At 36.7% G+C, this 19,382-nt stretch overlaps 2 protein-coding genes across 2 annotated transcripts in view; one reads left to right on the top strand and one right to left on the bottom strand.

The window, feature by feature from the left end:
• xpr1a (xenotropic and polytropic retrovirus receptor 1a) overlaps nt 1-14,130 on the bottom strand; it is a 64,050-nt gene extending 49,920 nt beyond the window's left edge. The window contains exons 1-2 of the mRNA XM_042006513.1: nt 13,718-14,130; nt 8,985-9,036 (exon numbers count right to left, since the gene is read on the bottom strand). Coding sequence (XP_041862447.1) covers nt 8,985-9,036; nt 13,718-13,786 — 121 coding nt within the window. The 5' untranslated portion in view covers nt 13,787-14,130. The remainder of the gene's footprint in view (nt 1-8,984; nt 9,037-13,717) is intronic.
• A 4,604-nt stretch (nt 14,131-18,734) lies between these two features.
• The window catches only part of acbd6 (acyl-CoA binding domain containing 6), a 33,517-nt gene continuing 32,869 nt past the window's right edge, over nt 18,735-19,382 (top strand). Inside the window, exon 1 of the mRNA XM_042006989.1 lies at nt 18,735-19,206. Within this exon, the coding sequence (XP_041862923.1) occupies nt 18,928-19,206 (279 nt within the window). The 5' untranslated portion in view covers nt 18,735-18,927. The remainder of the gene's footprint in view (nt 19,207-19,382) is intronic.

A 19,382-nucleotide genomic window follows, 5' to 3' on the forward strand; every position in this document is an offset into this window, starting at 1 on the left:
TCACCTCTTTTTTTCTACAATGCTTCCACTTTCATTTCATCTGTCATTCGCAGCCCTCGGTCTCCAGTGTCTCAGTCTTTTAGAGTATCTATCCACTCTGCCCACGGACAGAAATAGGATAGAATACAGTAACATTAGACAACAGGAAAATCAAATATATGCACATTTTATGACCCACTATTTAACATGGAATCATCCACAGTGGTCCTGATGCCCATGAGGCCAGTCTCAATTTGCCATGCAGACTACCAGCTGCTGGAGAAATTTTCCCATCAAGTACAGTTTAGAAATAACTCAATGAAGTCTGTTACTCTGCTGATAATCAGCTGAGAATCAACAAACCAAAATAGAAGAGAAAAGAGACTAATATGAGCTTCATGTGACTGGTACATCATCATCATGCTTTCATGCCTCTAAGCCAATCTGAACCAGGTTCTGGTTGCCTCTCTAGAGACACAATGAAGGACACTGTGTCTTCAATGCCCTGCAGTAGTCACCTACTAACAAATATAGTAAAAACTCATCCAAAATCTGACCATACAACTGCTAATGACAAAAAACATGGGCTTATTAGATAACAGCATTCAAATGATAATGCTTGAAAGTTAAAAGCTAAAGCTTTGAATACATGCACGTTGATGCATGTATTAGATTTTGGTTTCTATCTTTAACATCCCCAGTAGATTTGCAAAAAAAAAATAAAAAAGATGAGTGGGCAATGTGTAACAACTTAACTGTTTTTTCCTGATTGTGGCACAAGAAAAGACTAAAATACACCAGCATGTTTCCTTCTTGTTATCACCTATTAATCCCAATCTAGTCAGCTCCTTCTGTTTGTGTTAGTGTAGCATCACTAAATAGTCTATATTTTACATACTTATGGCCTTGAGTCTGCAGTCAAAAATCCACCCTAATGAAAAGTTCTCGTAATATAAATACCCTCTTGTGTCCATACTCCTTGTGTATGTGTGCTCACATTAGTTGTTTTCCTTCTCTTGGCAAATAACAGACATCGATCTCAGTTAATATTTGTGTTTACTGGCTTGACTTCCTCCATTTCCGGACAATGTACAGCGTGCTGTGAATTTACCAGAAATTTCCATTTCCAGGAATTCTCTTGCAGAGAAAGTTCAATTTAGGACACAACAAATTCCTACACGTATATTTATATTGAAGCATTTTAACATGTAATCTCCTTTTCAGTGTATCTTAATATCTCTGCAAGCTTGTGAGTAAAACCCTCTGCAGTCACTTTTATGTAAGTGTGTTAGAGAGCACAGTCGGTGTGAGAAAATAAAGACATCAAGACTTACAGCAAAGACAAGGTCATTTGTCTGTATTCCCTTCTCTTTCCATCCATCATCCCCTCCCTGCTTTGCATCATTTTCTATCACTCACTCATAAAATCTCTGAATGCACAACAGCCAAACCTACAAATTTTCATTCTGTTATTTATTTATTTATTTAGGCCAGACGATGCAAATGATAAGAATTATTTTAAAGCATTAGACAGAGTCTGGCTGATCTGTTGGCTGGAGGCCAAAGCTGTCAAGTAGGTTTCTCATCAATAATTGATGAAATAACTTGTCTAATAACGGAGGTTAAATTATGACTTGGAAGCAATTCTGGTGCAAAAAGCATACCCTAAAAGCCATAAACAGCTTATTTCTAATCAATGCAGACAGATTTCACTATTTTCACATGCCTGTCATGCATGAGATTGTTGAGATCACTGTTGGTGCTTCATGTGTGTGACCCCCACTTGTGCACATGGCAAACAGCCAGATTAGATTATCTGTGCTTTCAGTTTATTTAACCTTTGCAGGACTGTGTTCTTACTACAACAAAGTGGCTGCTTCTTAAAAAAAAAAAAAAAAACTCTGTGCATCTTTGAAGATGTAGAGATCACAGGTTGTCCCAGCCATCTTCATGTGAATGACAGCATGTTTATGAAGTCAGAACAGATGTGCATGCACGTCCCCATGCACACATGTTATTGAGTACAGGACTCATGAGCCACATAACTAGATTTAAGAGGTGAGGTTCAAATGTGACCTTGACTCCTTTAAGCACTTTTAACCTGTCCTTCATCCCTTAATGTCCCATACCCTCATCATCATTTCTCCTACTGCCACCCTGTCCCTCCCACCTCAGTTCATTCTCATAAAGTTCTCCAAATCTAAAAATACCACCTGCACAGGAACTAAATCCTTATCTGAACTCATCTCCTTTTCTAGCATTGCAAAATTTACTATCAATAGCCCACTTACTTTAAACAAACCCATATCGTTCCCTCTCTTCCTCAACCTCTTTCTTCTCCTCCCTAACTTCATTCATGCGAGATCTAATACATCAATGAATAATAGATGGACAGATAGAAGATTTTCATCTTCCATGGTTCTTTTTCTCTCACAGTCTTTCTCTTGTGGGATGGCTATAGTGCTAATGCAGGGCAACATGCATTGGAGATGAGCCGAGAGACCTCCCACTCAGTCTGTTAGTCTGTCTGCTGCCTGAAGGATATCTCTTTCATACACAGTTTGTAAAATTTCGTCTTCCACAGTAATCATCGACAATCCATACCCATTTATCATGACTTTTTCATACTCATTCCATGTCGTCATTGTTTTAAAATTATCACAGGAAGCATAAAAATCAGGCCAGGTTGGCTTTTTTTCCTCTTCCACTCTTCATCCAGTTTCACTTTACCTTTTTCATTGTTCATTACCTTCAATTGGTCCCTGACCTTGGGATAGCAATCCTATGTTTGTATTGACCCTAATCCTCCTGCTTCCCTCCCCTCTAATGCCCTCAAAGTGTCATCAAAAGGACCAATCTATGAATTTCACTCCCTCTTAAACACTCTGGAAGTGAAACCTGATTTGGAAAAAAAAAAAAGTTTGGTTAATGAACATAACTGCCCAAAAATCTGAATGATAATTAAATCATTATAGTTAGAAATATTGACTGTACAGAGTCAATGAAAAATACACGAAAACAATAACTACTTCTTTGCATAAAATTTGCAATAGCTATATTTGTTTGCCTTTTTCCCCAAAACTTTAATTTTGCATCATAGGATTTATCTTTAATACTTGAATTGATTTGAATTTTCACCTTATTTACTCAGGTGACACCAAGATGCAGGACTAAATAATGAACCAACCCCCACAAAACCCCAGCAATTAGTGCTTGGAAGGGAGCGCGAGCAGCAGCTTGTCAAAGAACCCATCAATAATGCAGGCGGGTGGGAGACCCTGGCTGCCATACTACTATCCTGCTGAACCCCCTGAACCCCCCCAGCCTGTCTACCTGTCTGTCTGCATGTCCATCTGTCTTCCTTCTGTTTCACTGCTTCCATCAACCCGACTGCCTGACCTACCGTCATCCCGCAGGATCTGTCTGTTGTGTCTGATATACATGTTTATCTAGGGAAACTGTGTAAAATATGTATGTATCCATTTATCCATCAAATACAGAGAAGAACCGCTTGCCTTTTTAGCTGGACTTTTTCAGCTTGACAGGTTTTTCCAAACACTTTGAACAAGTTCTGTAAATTAAAGTTGTCCCCGTGTTCTCTGTCTCTTTATATAATCCTATTCTGACTTATCTTTTGCATGAACCTCAATTTCTTTGTGATTCCTGCATATACATCTGAACTTATGTCATGCTATAGAATATATCTGCAATCACTCTGGTTTTAGGTGTGTTTCTGACGGTATTGCATGATGAACAAGCGTTTAAGTAGCATCAACTTTTATTAGGTGCTGTATATTTTTTTGTTTTACTTTGTATATTAAAGATCAGCCACAAACAAAGGATTTCCATATATACATGGAATTAAGGTAAACACTATTTGAAGACAAAAGAAGAAAAAAAAGATGCAGAAGTACTTTTGAATGCAACAATGAATTCAATAAGCAAGCCGTTTCCCACAGGAGAGTGAGGGAAGACTCCAACAGTGAACATGAACAGTAATAACAGCTGCTGTTCAAACATATACGTGGACAGAATAACAATCTGCCTTGTATTACACATTCTAGCAGCTTTTCAACTAACATCTTATTCTGGTCGTTGACAACAGCAGACAAAATGGCGGGCGAGCAAGCTGCATGGACAACAGTGAGAGTGGATCAAGTCTTGGCTGAAAGGTGATGTTTAGTTCATTTGTGGCAGTGATTCATGTTATTGCTTTGATTAAAAAGGTTAGGAGCACAGATCTAAACAAACTAATAATAAGTCAGTAGAAAGGGATTGGCACTAAGACACAGCCTCACTGAGAAGGTTCTGGGTTCAAGCCTAAAAAGACAAATATGTTCGTCCAGTTATTGATTGTGAATTTACATGGTTGCTTGTCTGTGTGTCAAACCTGTAATGACCTCATGACCTCATCTAATGGTTCGCTCCAGCTCCGCACCCTGAACAGAGTAACAAGCCTGCAGTTTGAAAAGAGGGATGCTGATCGTAAGCGCAACGTTCAGCATCTAAGTTTGTTTACAAAACTATAGCCTTTTAAATGAGAGATGAAAAAATTGTCCAAGAGAAGCCAGAGACGGAAAACGGGAGGCTTTGACAGCACAGATGTCGATCCATTAATACTTCTATTAGTCAGAAAAGTTCTGTTATGTGTTATTTCACTCTTTTTTTCTGATTTTAAGACATAACCTGTTTGGTCTGAAACTGGTAAAGCTTCAAGTCAGAGATAACAGGATTGTCTAAAAATCCTTTGTAAAAGTGATTTATATGTAAAATTTTCCAGTTTTATAGATGAGAACCAGCATATGGAAACCTAAATATCACATTTTTCACACTTAGCAAAATATATAAAAATCTGTAAAACATTCATTTTAATTTGAAGTAAAATGATCTGTTACTTTTGCGTTGAATGATCCAAAAACACATCATGAAATAATTATATATTACTCAGCAGGTGTTGTTTTATGTTTTTTATGCATGCAACTACCATATCTGTTTGCAGGTTCCATGATGTTCCCAATTTCTATTACACTTTTATCTTTTTAAAATACACAAAAGGACCCATACAAAGAACCTTGCAAGTATGTGATACCCGACAGCTGAAGCACAGAGCAGTATGGATAATATGGAGAACACTTGCAGAGCAAGGAACTTCACTGTATGAAGCAAACTAGAGAAAAAAATAAAACATAATCCAGTTATCCTAGTAGCTTTTTCTGTTGTGTTCATTCATCTCTGATATTAAGAATTTATGGCTCAGAAGAAAATCCTTACATCCCCTCCTTTTTCTGAGCTGTAAGTCAATAATGTATCCCCACATTGACCTCCTTCGATCTTATCTGTGCTCGTGGTACAACATAGAGGCCTCAGCTCACTTAAAGTGCCCAGCAGCACCATCATTACCATCGTACCATAGCTACACCCTCCCAGCCCGGCCCTGCACAGATACCATCACAACAGACTCACCATTGACAGAGTAGAAGAACAGAATGAATGAAACACAAAATGAATGACTTGGACTATTATATAAATATTTCACTATTTAAATCTTGGCACTTAAAGCCCATGCATATTTTTTGTCATAGTATGACAAAGACTGATAATACACAGATTCCTGCTAAAGCTCTGTGTTTATTCTCTGGGTGCATTGTTCTTACAACCCTGTAATAATCAACAGGCTAATAGAATTAGATTGTGGCATGTAATGGTTGGAACAGGGAGAACCAGCTGTTCTCTGTTGTTCCCTGCTGGCTTCCACTGTTCATGGACAGGCATGTTTCATTTACAGTCATAAAAGGACGGATGAGGACAAGGTTGAACAAGAACAAAGGAAGAGAGGTGAAGGGTCATGTGGAGGCCTGAGCCATCTTAATGTGGATTTGTGTCTATTTGCAGCACAATCTCTTAATTAAAGTGAATCTATCTTGTTTAAATGGAATAATTAAATGAGAATATATGTGGCGCTGAATAATAATGGATTTTCTGAGATACATTCCCACATAGGCTCTCTGCTGTGGCAATAGGGATGTGTGTGTGTGTAATGTCTGTTTAAACAAAGTCAAACAAGCACCAATAAACCCACCATCCCAAAAAACAGGATGAGATACAATTAAACATTTATAGAAAGATCAAACCATGAACATTATAAATATTTCTGCAGTTGTTTGTCAAATTTAGTCACTGTCTTACAACTTAATATAACATGGAGGTGCTGATAGAGGCTTTTAAGTGTTGCCTGTTGCCAGTATTCATTCTACTCCACGTCTCTATCAGGTGCAGTAGGGTGACCACTGAGGAAACAGAGTGGGTGAGCAAGTAGTTATAATTCAGTAAACTGTCTCCCTCAGGCAGGATACATCTTCTGAATACCAAAATGTTGCTTTCTGTAAAGACTGAAGCAGGAAAGACAGGAATAGGAGCACATTCTTGAATCCACTCTTCATAACTGGTATTTTAAAACCAGAAAACATGTTAGATGTACCAAGTGTTTATAAGCTGCAGTTAGTAGCATTGATTAAAGGTTAACAGATAATTAGCTAAGCCATTTTAAAAGAAAGAAAAAACATCTTTGTGTCAATTCCTGCTCTCAAATTATGTTAAAAGTGATAGAAACTAAATAAAATAACAATAATAGATTTAAAACATTTAAAGTAATATTATTTTTTCTTTAATCTGTAACCTGTTTTTATTATGTCAGTGTTGCATGCTCAGTGTTAAGAATTTCCTCTTTATTCGCAAAGACTGAATAATAATAAAAAATAACTATAAATGCATTATTTTCGATATCAATTTTGTCTACTTTAAACCTAATCAGATTGGACAGTTCGGATCTAACGCATGAAGAAAAAGTGCTGCACTAAGCTCATATTTTATAACACCCACAGGTCTTGTTTCTCTTATGAAAAGCCGAACAGAGCCACAGGAGAATAGCATAGTTCAATAACACCAATTGTCTCTGCTGCTGTTTTTATTACAGACTCTCTCTCAGGATAACATTGAAACGGACATTTTCTATCTTTCTATAACACAAGCAGTTCTAAGAGAATGTAAGTACTTTTCTACTTCAATTCCATGATATCTCAGAAAGAAATTTGTGGTCAGCTGCTTCATTTGACCTCTAGAGTAACTTCCTTATGGCGGACTTTAAAACTTTATACCCTGAAAAAACAAATGATTGAATTAATGAAATACACTGACTAAATAAGAACACATGTGCAGATTATAAATGAATAAAATTAGCTCTAACTCAGTGAGGTTCAACATTTAAGCATCTTGCAGCTCATATTCATCCATCCATCCATTTTCTGAACCGTACCATTTCAGGGTCGCAGTGAATCTGGACCCTAATCCCAGAAATTACCGGGCGAGAGGGAAGGTACACCCTGACCGGTCACCAGTAGCTAAAAATCCATCACTAATAATAATCAAATAGGGAAAAATAAATAAATAAATCACTGATAATAATACTTACATGCCATTACTTCAGTTTTCTTTGTACTCTAGAGCTTGAATCAAAGTAGAAGTGCTACTTTTAAATAAAATATCTGAGCAATTCTTATACCACTGAACACAACATGCCACTGCTGACAATGATTTCTGTGCCAAGTGTGACATGAAAACAAATCAATGTGACTAAGTGGAGAACTAAATGTTGCAGTGATACCAGATGAATGGCAGACTAGAGATTTAGAGATGTTAAATTGATTGATTGATCCTATGTCTTTTCATAACATACTGTCTCCTATCTTGCAACAAGCTGACCGAGACAGGGCTGTGACCAATGAGTACAGCTCAGAGCTGAGACAGGAAGTCATTTTTCATCCACACTGAGCTTACCAAGCCTGCTCAAGGGAAAGACACACCTCATGTGTTATAAACAAAAAAAATGTGTGTTATATAGAAAAATTAAATGCACTATTTAGGGAAGAGCAGTCATAATACAGCTGCAAACACACACACACACACACAAGTTCTTATGTGCCAATAAAAACTCATGTACACACATAAATCATACTTGATTTACATAACACAGTGTAAGAGTCTCTACTGCTGTCAAAAAATCAAATTAACAAATGTATGAAAATGATTTTGGTTCTTAAAGCAAGCTCACACACAAAAATAAAGCTCTGTTATCCACATATAACTCAGTGAGGGTGTGTTACATCTTCATTGCTTTTGTAGAGAGTAATATCATACTCCCATCCACATCAAGTCCACTCAGCTGGAACTGAGCTGAGGGAGCTGCAGCTCTATGAGGTGGGTAATCACAGAACATCAAAAGATCTATCACCATATAGCCACTTGTTCGGGCTCAGGCACACGTTCAGCTTTTCAGAGAAACAGACATCCATGTATGGTGGAAGTCATTTCTGTCCAGCCATATAGGTCGAACACTGTTTTCTACTGCATCTGGATGGTGCTGCATGTCACAACATCATAAAAGACTCCTCAACCCTGCAACTACAGAAAGTGGTTTACCTCCACAAATGGCTATTGGAAATGAAAACAAATGTTCTGAATTCTTTCCTTCCTTATGTGGCACTTGCAGCTTAATGCCAGAGTAATTATAGCCAGTCTCCTTCCTTATCTCTCACTGTATTAGTGGCAACCCTTCAGTTCTCATGACATGCTGACTTAATGACATGTTATTTTTAATATTCAGAACCCAGAAACTAATGCATGTATTTATTCAAAGTACACATTAAGCTTGAAAAGAGTTAACTTCATTAAACTTGCATCTCAGCACTTTTTTTACTCCCTGTTCACTGTTAACTGTTTTGCAGGTTAGCTAAGTTGGTGAAGTAGGTGGTAATGGAATAGTTATTAGCACTGGTCAAGACTTTGGAGAGAGAACAGTAATGACTCAGCACTTGATTTCTTCCTATTTTTAGCAGGTGAAGGGTTGTTATTATGGGTTACTCAAACAGGAGGCACTGGGTAGTTAAGAGTGTCTGTGTGTGTTTCTCTCTGTCTGGGTCGAGGTTTGTTTATCCAGTGTGTCTGCTTACCTTCTATGGAAGGAGCTTGGTCCTGGGCAGCATACAGCATTTCCTTGAATGCCTGGTGATGAAATAAGAGTAAAAATCACTGTCAACAAACATTGACCCAAGAAATAAAAAGACCAATCTGAATAAGCAAGACTTATTTACGTTTGCTTTAGGGTTATTGATTTATCCAATAGAAAGGTTTATACATGTATAAAGTAAAGCTTGGATTTTTGGGTGTTTAAATGGATACTTTTATCTAAATCATTAGCTGTGTTCAATATAGTATTTGAAGTTTAATTAAGTATTGAAAGTGAGATTAAGTGAGAAATTATTAAAGGGAATGAAGATGATCAGACACCAAGCATATGTTAGCCTAAACATTTTCTACATGGTACTTTACTAACACTCAACTGACACTGTGCAGACAAAGGCGGGAACAAGCTTGATGTGTTCCTGTCTCTGTCCAGGTTGTTATTGCACCTGTTTCTTTTGCTATATGGTAGTGAGGCATCACTGTAGAAAGTGCTGTGTGGGTGGAGAGCACTCAGAAATACAGTACATGTGCTTGTTGATACTTGATACTAAGTTCTGGAAATTATATGTTCTGGAGCCAGAGGTAAGCATTTGTTATGCAGCCTTGTCTCTGTTTCTTTCTTTCTTTCTTTCTTTTTTAAATTTTTCATTTTTTTATAGAGATAAGAGGGTACCAAAAGGAAAACGACTGGAGTCATATAATGCCCAGGCTAATAGTCAACAGGCAACATAGCCAACTAATAGTTGGGAAATAGAAATTCTGATTTAAAAGGGGGAGGGAGACATCGATCAAGATGGCTGGATTACCATGGTGATGGCTATTATAAGAAAGAGAAGCAGTGTGGCTCTTTAGGGAATTGATTTAAACCAACAGGGTTGGCAGCTGCCTGTGAAACCTGTAACTCAGTAAAGCCTTAAAGGGCCTTCAGTTTCAATGTCTGTGTATGTAAATGATGATGGGGAACATTCAACCAAACATAAACATAATGCCTGTACCAAACCTATGTCAAAATGAATATTGCCCTGCTGAGAGCCCAGCTGAATGAATCTAAATCCTTAAAATGCCACTTCACATTGAGTGGACTGTGACCGACATATCTTTCTGCTATATGTTCAGATTAAATCATGTGCAAGAGGAGATGGAACATTTTGCATTATTAGTCTCAAGAGATCTATAGATCAAACAGAAAGCTAACTGATCACTTAAATCTGCAGCTCTGGATCCTTATATGAAGAAGAGTAGAGAGGATAGGAGGTTAGGCTGAACGGAGGGGAGGAGGGGTGCAGAGGGCAGGTCTGGTAAGGGACCAGATGTCCTCCCAGTGGGGGAGGAACGATGAGGTGAGGATGGAAGGGAGGAGGGAGGTATAGAAAGGGAGGTTCTCAGCAGTTGCCATGCCATGCCAGTTGTATACATAATGTTAGTATGTAGCATACTGTCGATGAATCATGATTTAATTGCATGAAACATTCATTACGTTGACAATTTTGTACATTTTATTTTATTATACAGTTACAGTTATGTCTACCTGAGCAATGCAAAAACTCACTATAATGGTTCAATATCCAGAGGTGGGCGCCACTCAGACTGATTAAAAGACAGACAAGGTACAGTGCTTGGCCTTTAAACAAACAACAGTTACTCAACTCAAACCTCTTTTGTACATGTGTGAGTCTTATTCTGCACTCTCTTCCTCCTCATCTGAGCTTGCATGAGTGATTATACTGAAGGGGGAAGAGCATAAGAGGCCTTGTTCTCTCGCCCACATACAAACACACACATTTAAGTCTGTGTGCTGCTCAACAACAATACACCATTGCTGTCTATACACATTTTATGTACTAACAATAAAAATATCTAGAAGGAAAATAATTATGGAACATTAAAAAATACTTATTGAGAAAGACCTATAAATAAGATTTATTGAACTGGTCTGCAACTATTACACTTTGAGAAATCTTGCACAAATCAATCTATATCTGCTGCCTTTTGCAGGAAGCCTCTGGAGAACATGGTTATATATACCTCCATACCAAACAGCTGTTTAGCATATAGGTTTATGAGTCCAATCCCACAGGATAAAGTCCACACCTAATTATTCAATCACTCAATTGGCTTGTCAATGCATTCAGAGTAAAATGAAGTGCTTCACTAACTACAACCTGTATTTGCGAGAAGATACTTCTCATCTGCATAGAAACTGGCTGACCAGTCTAAATAGACAGCACACAGTTTTCTACACGATAGGCTGCAATAAAAATGGAAGAGAGTGAAAACAGGGCAGCAGGTTAATTAACACAACCAGTACACAAAGAGACGAATGTCACTTCAAACCACATTCAGTTTGGCTGTAATATTGCATTAAGTCAAAGGTGCAGCTGCTTACTGAATGGAGTATTGATAAAAAATTACCCATGCTGTTGGGGTAATAGGTTAGTGTGTCTTTTGAACTGAATTACAATCCAGCACTTATAGCATGTTGGCTGCATGAGAATAAGCACATGAAAGGCTGTATAAATGTTTGATTAATGCACACATGCAATTGTTCAAAATGGCATTCTTCTGTTTATCACCTCAGTAAAAGAAACAACTTTAATTTATTTACTTTGTATTTGGACTTATCCACAGACTATTGGCATGCAGTGAATTTTTAAATAAGATAGCCATCATTGGTAGACATGAACTGTCTACATACTCACCCTTCTCTGGTGTTTACAGATCAGACAAAGACTGAAAACTCCTGCAGAGGCGCAAATGTGCAGACATATACACACATCCTTGCTCTACAACAGATGTATTATTCAGATTTGAGAATGAATGCAAAGTGTATGAACAGGAAAACAACTGTTGTTTTACATAATTCATTAACAGTCGATTGCATATGTGAAATAATGTGTTTGCAAAGGTCAGTTTTTGGGATGGTGAAAATTTTGATATATTGACTTCAGTTCTATCCGCGTTTGATATATATGACAGCAATGATTGATTGCCACTAATCACTGTGTTTTTTATAAACTTGAAAAAGCCTAATTACCCTTATAACCAAAAGACAAAGCTTCATACATGCATATAAAATTACATACCTTGCAAAAACACGATAAAAGTATTCATTTAAATGTCAAATTTAAATACTTGTGAATAAAAAGATGAAACAAATGACAGAGAAAATCTACCCCCATCCATCTCAGGTCAGCGAGTGCCGTGGCGAAGACTGGAGGTGTAAAATGGCTGGTATGGCCATGCATCTGTCCCTGAGCTCAGCCTGATTCAGTCGTTACATACAAAGACCCCTCAGAGCATCTTGGTGTGTACATTAATAACCATTGTAGAAATGTAGAAATAACTTCATTATGTCTCCTAAACATTCTCTTTATATGTTTTCCACTTTAATATTGGTGTCCACAGATTACCCACTGATGACAGCATATCATGCAAAGATGGAGAGATCCCTGTGTCTGCTGTAATGACCTTCCAACTTAAAGATATTATCTGAGCCATGTTACCAAAACAAATCCTGTGCTGTGAGTTTCTGTTGGGTCTGAGCTGTAGGTTGCTCAGGGTGAAGAAAACGGGGTCTTTGTCTATAATTCATAGATCTAAATGGAGCTGAGCAGCACGTCTGTGCTAAAGCTCTCAGTGCAGAACCACCAAGAAGGGGGGTGTGAAAAGAAAATACTCCTTAGGTACCGTACAGCACAGAACAAAGAACACATGTACAAACAAAATCCATCTTTAAAGCAGAGTGTCCTGTAAGATAAAGTCTTGCAGATTGACTCCTATAAATAACCTTTACTGTTTAACTGGACCAAATATTAAAAGCCACCATATATTCTATTGTCAAAACACTGGCAAAGAAAATAAATATGTAGCAATGCAGTTTATTTTTTTGTTTTGTTTTGTTTTAATTGTTTTTTTTTTAATTTTGCAACAAATTGTTAGTGGTATATGTTACAATATCCTTATCAAATTAAATAAAAAATAAAGTAATGCTGAATCTAAAGGGGATGAGTGACAGCTGAAATTATGACCTTGCAAAGTAAACATGTTATTTTACCTTTAATATTTAAGCAACCTCACTTATACAATAAGCATAAAAAGATAAATGAACAGTCTCACACACAGAGAAATATATATATATATATATATATATATATATATATATATATATATATATATATATATATATATATATATTAAACAGCAAATAAACATGAAAGCAATAATATTTTCTTTGTAAAGAAAACAAGAAATAAATTAATAAACATCCATGGCATTATATAAATGAATTATTCATAATACTTGGCAAAGTATTCATTTGATAAATGTATGAATGCTTACAATGGAAATATATATATTTACTTTTTATTTTTGCAATATGCAAAAAAAATCTGTTACTTAGAAAACTGTTCATTCCGCTTAATTTTAGGTGTTAAAAGCTCAGTAAGCACCAGTTATAAACCCTGAATGCTCCCTTTGGCTCTTAACAACCGCAGTCAATTCCCCTTTCCATAAACAATAGGGCATCCCTTATCTTTCCCATGGTTTATTGCTCTCAGGAGAAAGCTGTACTTAAACTGAAAGCATTTATTCAAAACAGCTGCTAAAATCCTATCATCTGCCATTTTCAGTTTCTTCAAACACTTGGAAATATAATTTTCGTTTGTGTCCACATCCACCTGGCATTTATTTGAGATTGCCATGAAGAAACATTTCCCTTTACCTCATACTGTAGATACTGTTTCCTCCACTCCGGCGTGATATGGGACGAAAGATGCTCCGCGAATTTCATTTTGCATGAACCAGTGATCCTTAAAGGCTCTGTTAAATCCAACAGTGGCTGTCCCCTTTCCCGTCGACGCGACTTTTTGTTCTGTCAAGCAACTTGCTGGCTCAACATGCGGTGCGTCAGCCCCGGTGCTCTCCTTTGCTTTTCACTCCACTTCTGGCTCGTCCCGCTCAGTGCGCTCCGAGCAGATCCCTTCCCACATACTATTACATGGGAGGAACGGCAGAGGCAGCGGCTTCTCCTTTAACAGGTGGTCGGACGGAGAATGTAAGAGTGGCTTAGTGACTTTGCTCGGTGCCTTCCTGGACAGTTCTGGGGACATAGAGGTCCGCCATGCAATGAACCACACTGACGTAGTTGCGTCAGCAGAGCGCGCACTGGCACCGGGCGCTGTTGGGACCTCCCGATAACTGTTATTAGTGCATCCGGAAATCCGCAACTTGTTTGTTATTTTTCTTTTCTTACGGCTCTTTTGTACAAAACGCGCAGACTGAGGAACTCTGGTGTTTGCAATAAAAGGGGAAGTACAGCCTCACATTTCAAGCCTCACTGAAAGCAGCCAAATGCATTTAAAGCAGTATTAACATGAACACGTATGGGTTCTGTTATTATCAAACCTACTCTATCAAGCATTAAAGTTGGGTTTAAATAAGGTGGCTTAAAGATGGAATAATTAAGTGTAAAATATCTCCTGTCACTTCATATGATTAAATATCCATAAAACATGTTTTAAAAGTTACCTGCTGTTTAGCAGTTACAGATTCTCTAGGCAATAAAATGTATTAAAATAAATACATTTCACTCTGAAAATAATATCGTGGAGTATCATTAAAATAAAACAAACAAATAATGCGTTGTATTCATGTGGTAAACTAAATGAGTAAGCTTATTAAAAGTGTACATACTTGGATTTAAAAAAAGAAAAGAAACATATCCAATCCCCTTTTTGTTCTGCTACTTCTAAATCGTCTAAATCGTTATGGAGAAGATAAGTAGGCCCATTGTCCCTCTGCTTTGTCCAGATATATCTGTAAGTAGGACAGGAAATTAGAAGCTTGATGAAAGCCTTTGTTTGTATCTTGTGGTCTGAATTGCAAAGTTTTACCAGAGCACACTTATAGGCCAACCACTATTAAATAAATAAATAAACAAATAACGCCATCATTATGCTGCCCAAACAGTTTTTAAAAAGCAAATGGACATCCCCGTTAAAAGGCCATGTTTTGTGATGTTAAAAACAAAACATTAAGTTTTTTTTTTAAATTCCCATGCCTGTAAAATTAAATTAAAAAGATAAAAAAATAAATAAAAAATAAAAACAGAACTTACAATTAGCTGTTTGCATAAATGTGTGGTAAAGTTGAAGCTAAAGTTTTATTTATTTATTTATTTATTTATTTATTTGGGTAAGATTCAACATGCCACATCTTGACTTGGAAAAAATTGCCCATTCTTACTTGGTAAAATGCTCCAAGTGTGTCACATTTTGTGTTCATGAATTTTGTATTGTCCTTCTATACCTGTTTATAGTGTTTTGTTTTGGTGTGTGTGTGTGTGTGTGTGTGTGTGTGTGTGTGTGTGTGTGTGTGTGTGTGTGTGTGTGTCTGTGTGTGTGTGTGTGTGTGGGTGTGTGTGTGTGAAGGATGGCTTCTCCATTTTACTGCAAATCGAATCAACCTTTGGTATCAATAAAGTTACCTTGACCTTGACCCCACACACTTCCAACTGGTTTTAGATTGGAGCTCTGGGAGGGTCAATCCCCAAACTTTACATTTCTTCTAGTGACGCCATTCATTTTGTTAATTTGCATACATGCTTGAGTGTAACTGTTATGTTGGGAAATTCATCTCAATTTGAGCTTTTTACAAGACAACTGAAAATTTTAGACTATAATTGTTATATTGTGAAATGTTTCCTTCCACCTTGACTACACCCCCAGTTTCAGCTGAAGAGAACAAACCTGAAAGCATTATGCTTTCCCTGCCTTGCTTCTCTGTGGGCTTAATTCTTATGCATTCTTTCTGTGCCAACCACATCTTTGAGAACTGTTGCTAAAAAGGTCATCCTTGGCTTCATCAGACCATAAACAATTTTCTTAAAATCTTTTGGAAGACTTGGTGTTTTTTTGTTTGTTTTTGCCCCTCAAAAACTTCCCAGGGCTAGAGATGTTTCTTTGTCAGAAAAAGCTTTCATCTTGCAACCTCTCCTCATAGCACAGACATATGTACAGTACAGATGTTTGTCACAAGTAGTACACAACCAGTATTTGCCATAAATTCCTCCTTCAGAGTTACTGTAAGCCTCTTGGCATACTCCGTGAACAGTTTTACTCTTTTTTTTTCTTTCCATTTTAGTTCTTGGCAACATTACTGCTGTTGCCTATTTTCTCCACTTCATGTATTGTCTTCACTGTGTTCCAGAATGCATCTAATGGCATTAGATTTTTTAACCCTTCTCCTGAATAGTGCCTTTCAATGATTACATCCTTTATGCTTTTTAAGCTGTGTGTAAACCAAAATGTCTGTGGTAGGATGCTGCTTAGTAAAAGTCAAGACACAATGTAGTTGGCTAATGAAATCAGGATAGTGCTATAGTGCAAGTAAATAACAAACAAATTGAATTTAGATTTTATTTATATTGTTGGGAGTTTTTTTATTAGATCTTTTAAAATATGGCAAAACAAACAAACAAACAAAAACAAAAACAAGTTAAGAGAAGCAGCACTGTACACAGTCAGAATCAACACTTGCCAAGGCCAAAAAGTTGGAATCAATAACATTTTTGGGTTATCAGGCAAGTGGTTGGTAATAACTGGCAATTACAAGACTGAGTATTTTTATGAGTATTGTCCATAATGCTACTAAATCAGAGCAGTTTTTATTTGATGCTTTCTACTCTTCACTGTTACTTAATAGGGAAAGATAAGATTCTTAGTGAGACAATGAGATTTGCTAATAGTGTCTTTCATTGAAAAAATTCTAAATAAAGTTGTAAATCCAATATTTCCTAGCTGCATTTACTGCTTTAAAGTGGTGGTAAAGATAAGTTTGCATGTTTACACATGTAAATCAGGACTTTTGGCCAAATACTGTAAGACAAGTTCAGACCATGTTACACACACACACATACATATATATATATATATATATGTGTGTGTGTGTGTGTGCGTCTAGTACATCTATTATTAGATCTTTTTGTAAAGGCTATTTGATTTCACCAGATCTGTAAACTAAACATACTATATATATATAAACATAATTTAGTACTGTAAGATTACTACTTAAGTTATATACGATCTAACAGCTAACAGATCATTTTTCTTTTTTGTAACTTACAGTTTATGTATTTTAGGCTAATCGAGTTTATTCCTTATTTATGAGACAAATATTTAGGTAAAAAAAAAAGGATTTTGAAATCCATTTGCATGACAAACTTAAAGTTCTTAATAAGATCTTAGATAAAAAAAAATATATAAGAAACAAATGCTAATTTAAAGAAAGACAGCATTTATTAGAAGACACAAAAACATTTATTTGTGGTTGGAAGGATTTTTTTGTAATGAATTTGATTTTACACGTGATGAAAATGACAAATGTAGTACATTTTGTATTCAAAATTCTATTGTCAGGTTTCAAAATAAAAGAATGTTTTAGTAGAACTAAAATTTTGTGGTTAATTAATTAAATTAATTAATTAATTATTATTGTCATTATTATCTGTATTGTGCATGCTTTTTTTTTCTTTTTGATAATCTAAAAACAATGTACACAGTATTGATTCTGACAACCTGACTTAATTTAATGGTAATCTCATTAAACCCTGACAGTTGGGAAATTATAAAAATAAATGTGCTAGTAGCAGCCCCTGCTGGACAGATTGTGGTAATGTTGCAATAAACCACAACTTTGTGTTTCATTTTAAAATATTTAATTAATTTATATAATAATCAAAGTCAGTTTGTCTGAATGAAGGGGATGAGAGACTGAATTTTGCTCTAACATTAATGATCTAAAATTGTGCAAAATGGTTAAGTCAACACCCGCACCGGTTGGTTTAACCAAGTAACACAAAGAGTGCAGCCACCCAGACAGCCAGAGGAGAAAGTCATGTATTTCCTGAAGAAAGTGAAGTCTGGATACCAGAAAAGGGGAGGAAAAAAACATAGGGTAAGATGTTTATGTAAAGGGCAGCACTGAGCAGCATTTTATTCATTTCTCAGAGAGAGAGGTGAGCGACACCTGAACACACACAGTTAAATTACTGTCAGAAATTAATCAAAGGTATTACATGATATATTTGATATCGCTGGATTCCTTGTAATTTCAGGATTATGGAAATCCCACTGATATCACATTAACTGAAAAAAATCCATGCACCACACCCCAAAATCTGTAATCTTCAAAATAAGGCAATTGGGGGTAAAATTAAGCTATAGGGTATCACAGAATTGAATTTCTTGGTTATGGTGAAGACTATTTTTAAGTCGAGATATAAAGAACAAAAGCTTTTTTTTTTAAATAATTCTATTCTATTCTATTCTACAGTCATTTAGCAGACACTTTTATCCAAAGCGACTTACATTTGAGAGTAAGAACAACACAAGCAAAAATTCAAACAAGGTGGGACATCATAATTCAGTGATAGTCAGACTGCTTTGAGTCCATTTGGACCCAGGTGCTGTCATGTAGTGCTAGAGGCAGTGCATATATATATATATATATATATATATATATATATATATATATATGTGTGTGTGTGTGTGTGTGTGTGTGTGTGTGTATATATTGTTTGAATTGAATTGAATCTTTTTTTTTTTTTTTTTTTTTGGTCTTTCTTTAGTATGTGATATGATAGTTTATTCTTAGGGGGCGTAAAGAAACCCGAAACCCACGCTAATTGCAACCGGAACCTTCCTTGCTAGCTTTAAGTGAAGCCGGCGCTTTTAGTTACTAGAACCAATGATGGACTAGCAGTAGAAATAAGTCCGACACTCCGTGAATCTCAACGATAACGATTTAAAAGCAAGATCAACAAGGTAATACTTTAAAAATATACATCTGGAGGATACTTTCGTTCGCTTTTACTATTTCTCACGAGGATAAACGATTCTCGTAATCTGAGACGGTACACTGAAAACAATAACAATGGCTTCTGGTTCACCGTCGTCCTCTCCGGACACTGCGACGGGCTCGGGTACAGATCCAGCCCGGCCCGACACAGGGGAGCCTCTCGGTGGAGCGGGCTCGGACTCGGACTCGGACTTGGGTCTTTGTAAATTTGACTGCAGTGCCATGGACATGGGAGACCGGCTGGAGGGAGAGGAGCTGGAGCGGGAGTTTGATTCTGCTGCTGACCGTATAAGAGATTTGATTCAAACCGCCAACAGGGACCAGCTGCTCTACCTATACGCCCGCTATAAACAGGTTAGTGTAGAATAATGACATGCTAGTCGGATTTAAGAACTAGAATTGTATGGCCTCAGATGAAATGACAACCATCTACTCCGAATCTTCAACATTTTGTAGCGTATTTGGGGTTTCAGTGAATCAGGCCCATACCTGTATGTTATACTCTGTTTCTTAACCCCAGTAAATGTTTT

Source organism: Melanotaenia boesemani, chromosome 14 (genome assembly GCF_017639745.1).
Source record: "Melanotaenia boesemani isolate fMelBoe1 chromosome 14, fMelBoe1.pri, whole genome shotgun sequence".
In the NCBI taxonomy this organism is placed as follows: domain Eukaryota; kingdom Metazoa; phylum Chordata; class Actinopteri; order Atheriniformes; family Melanotaeniidae; genus Melanotaenia; species Melanotaenia boesemani.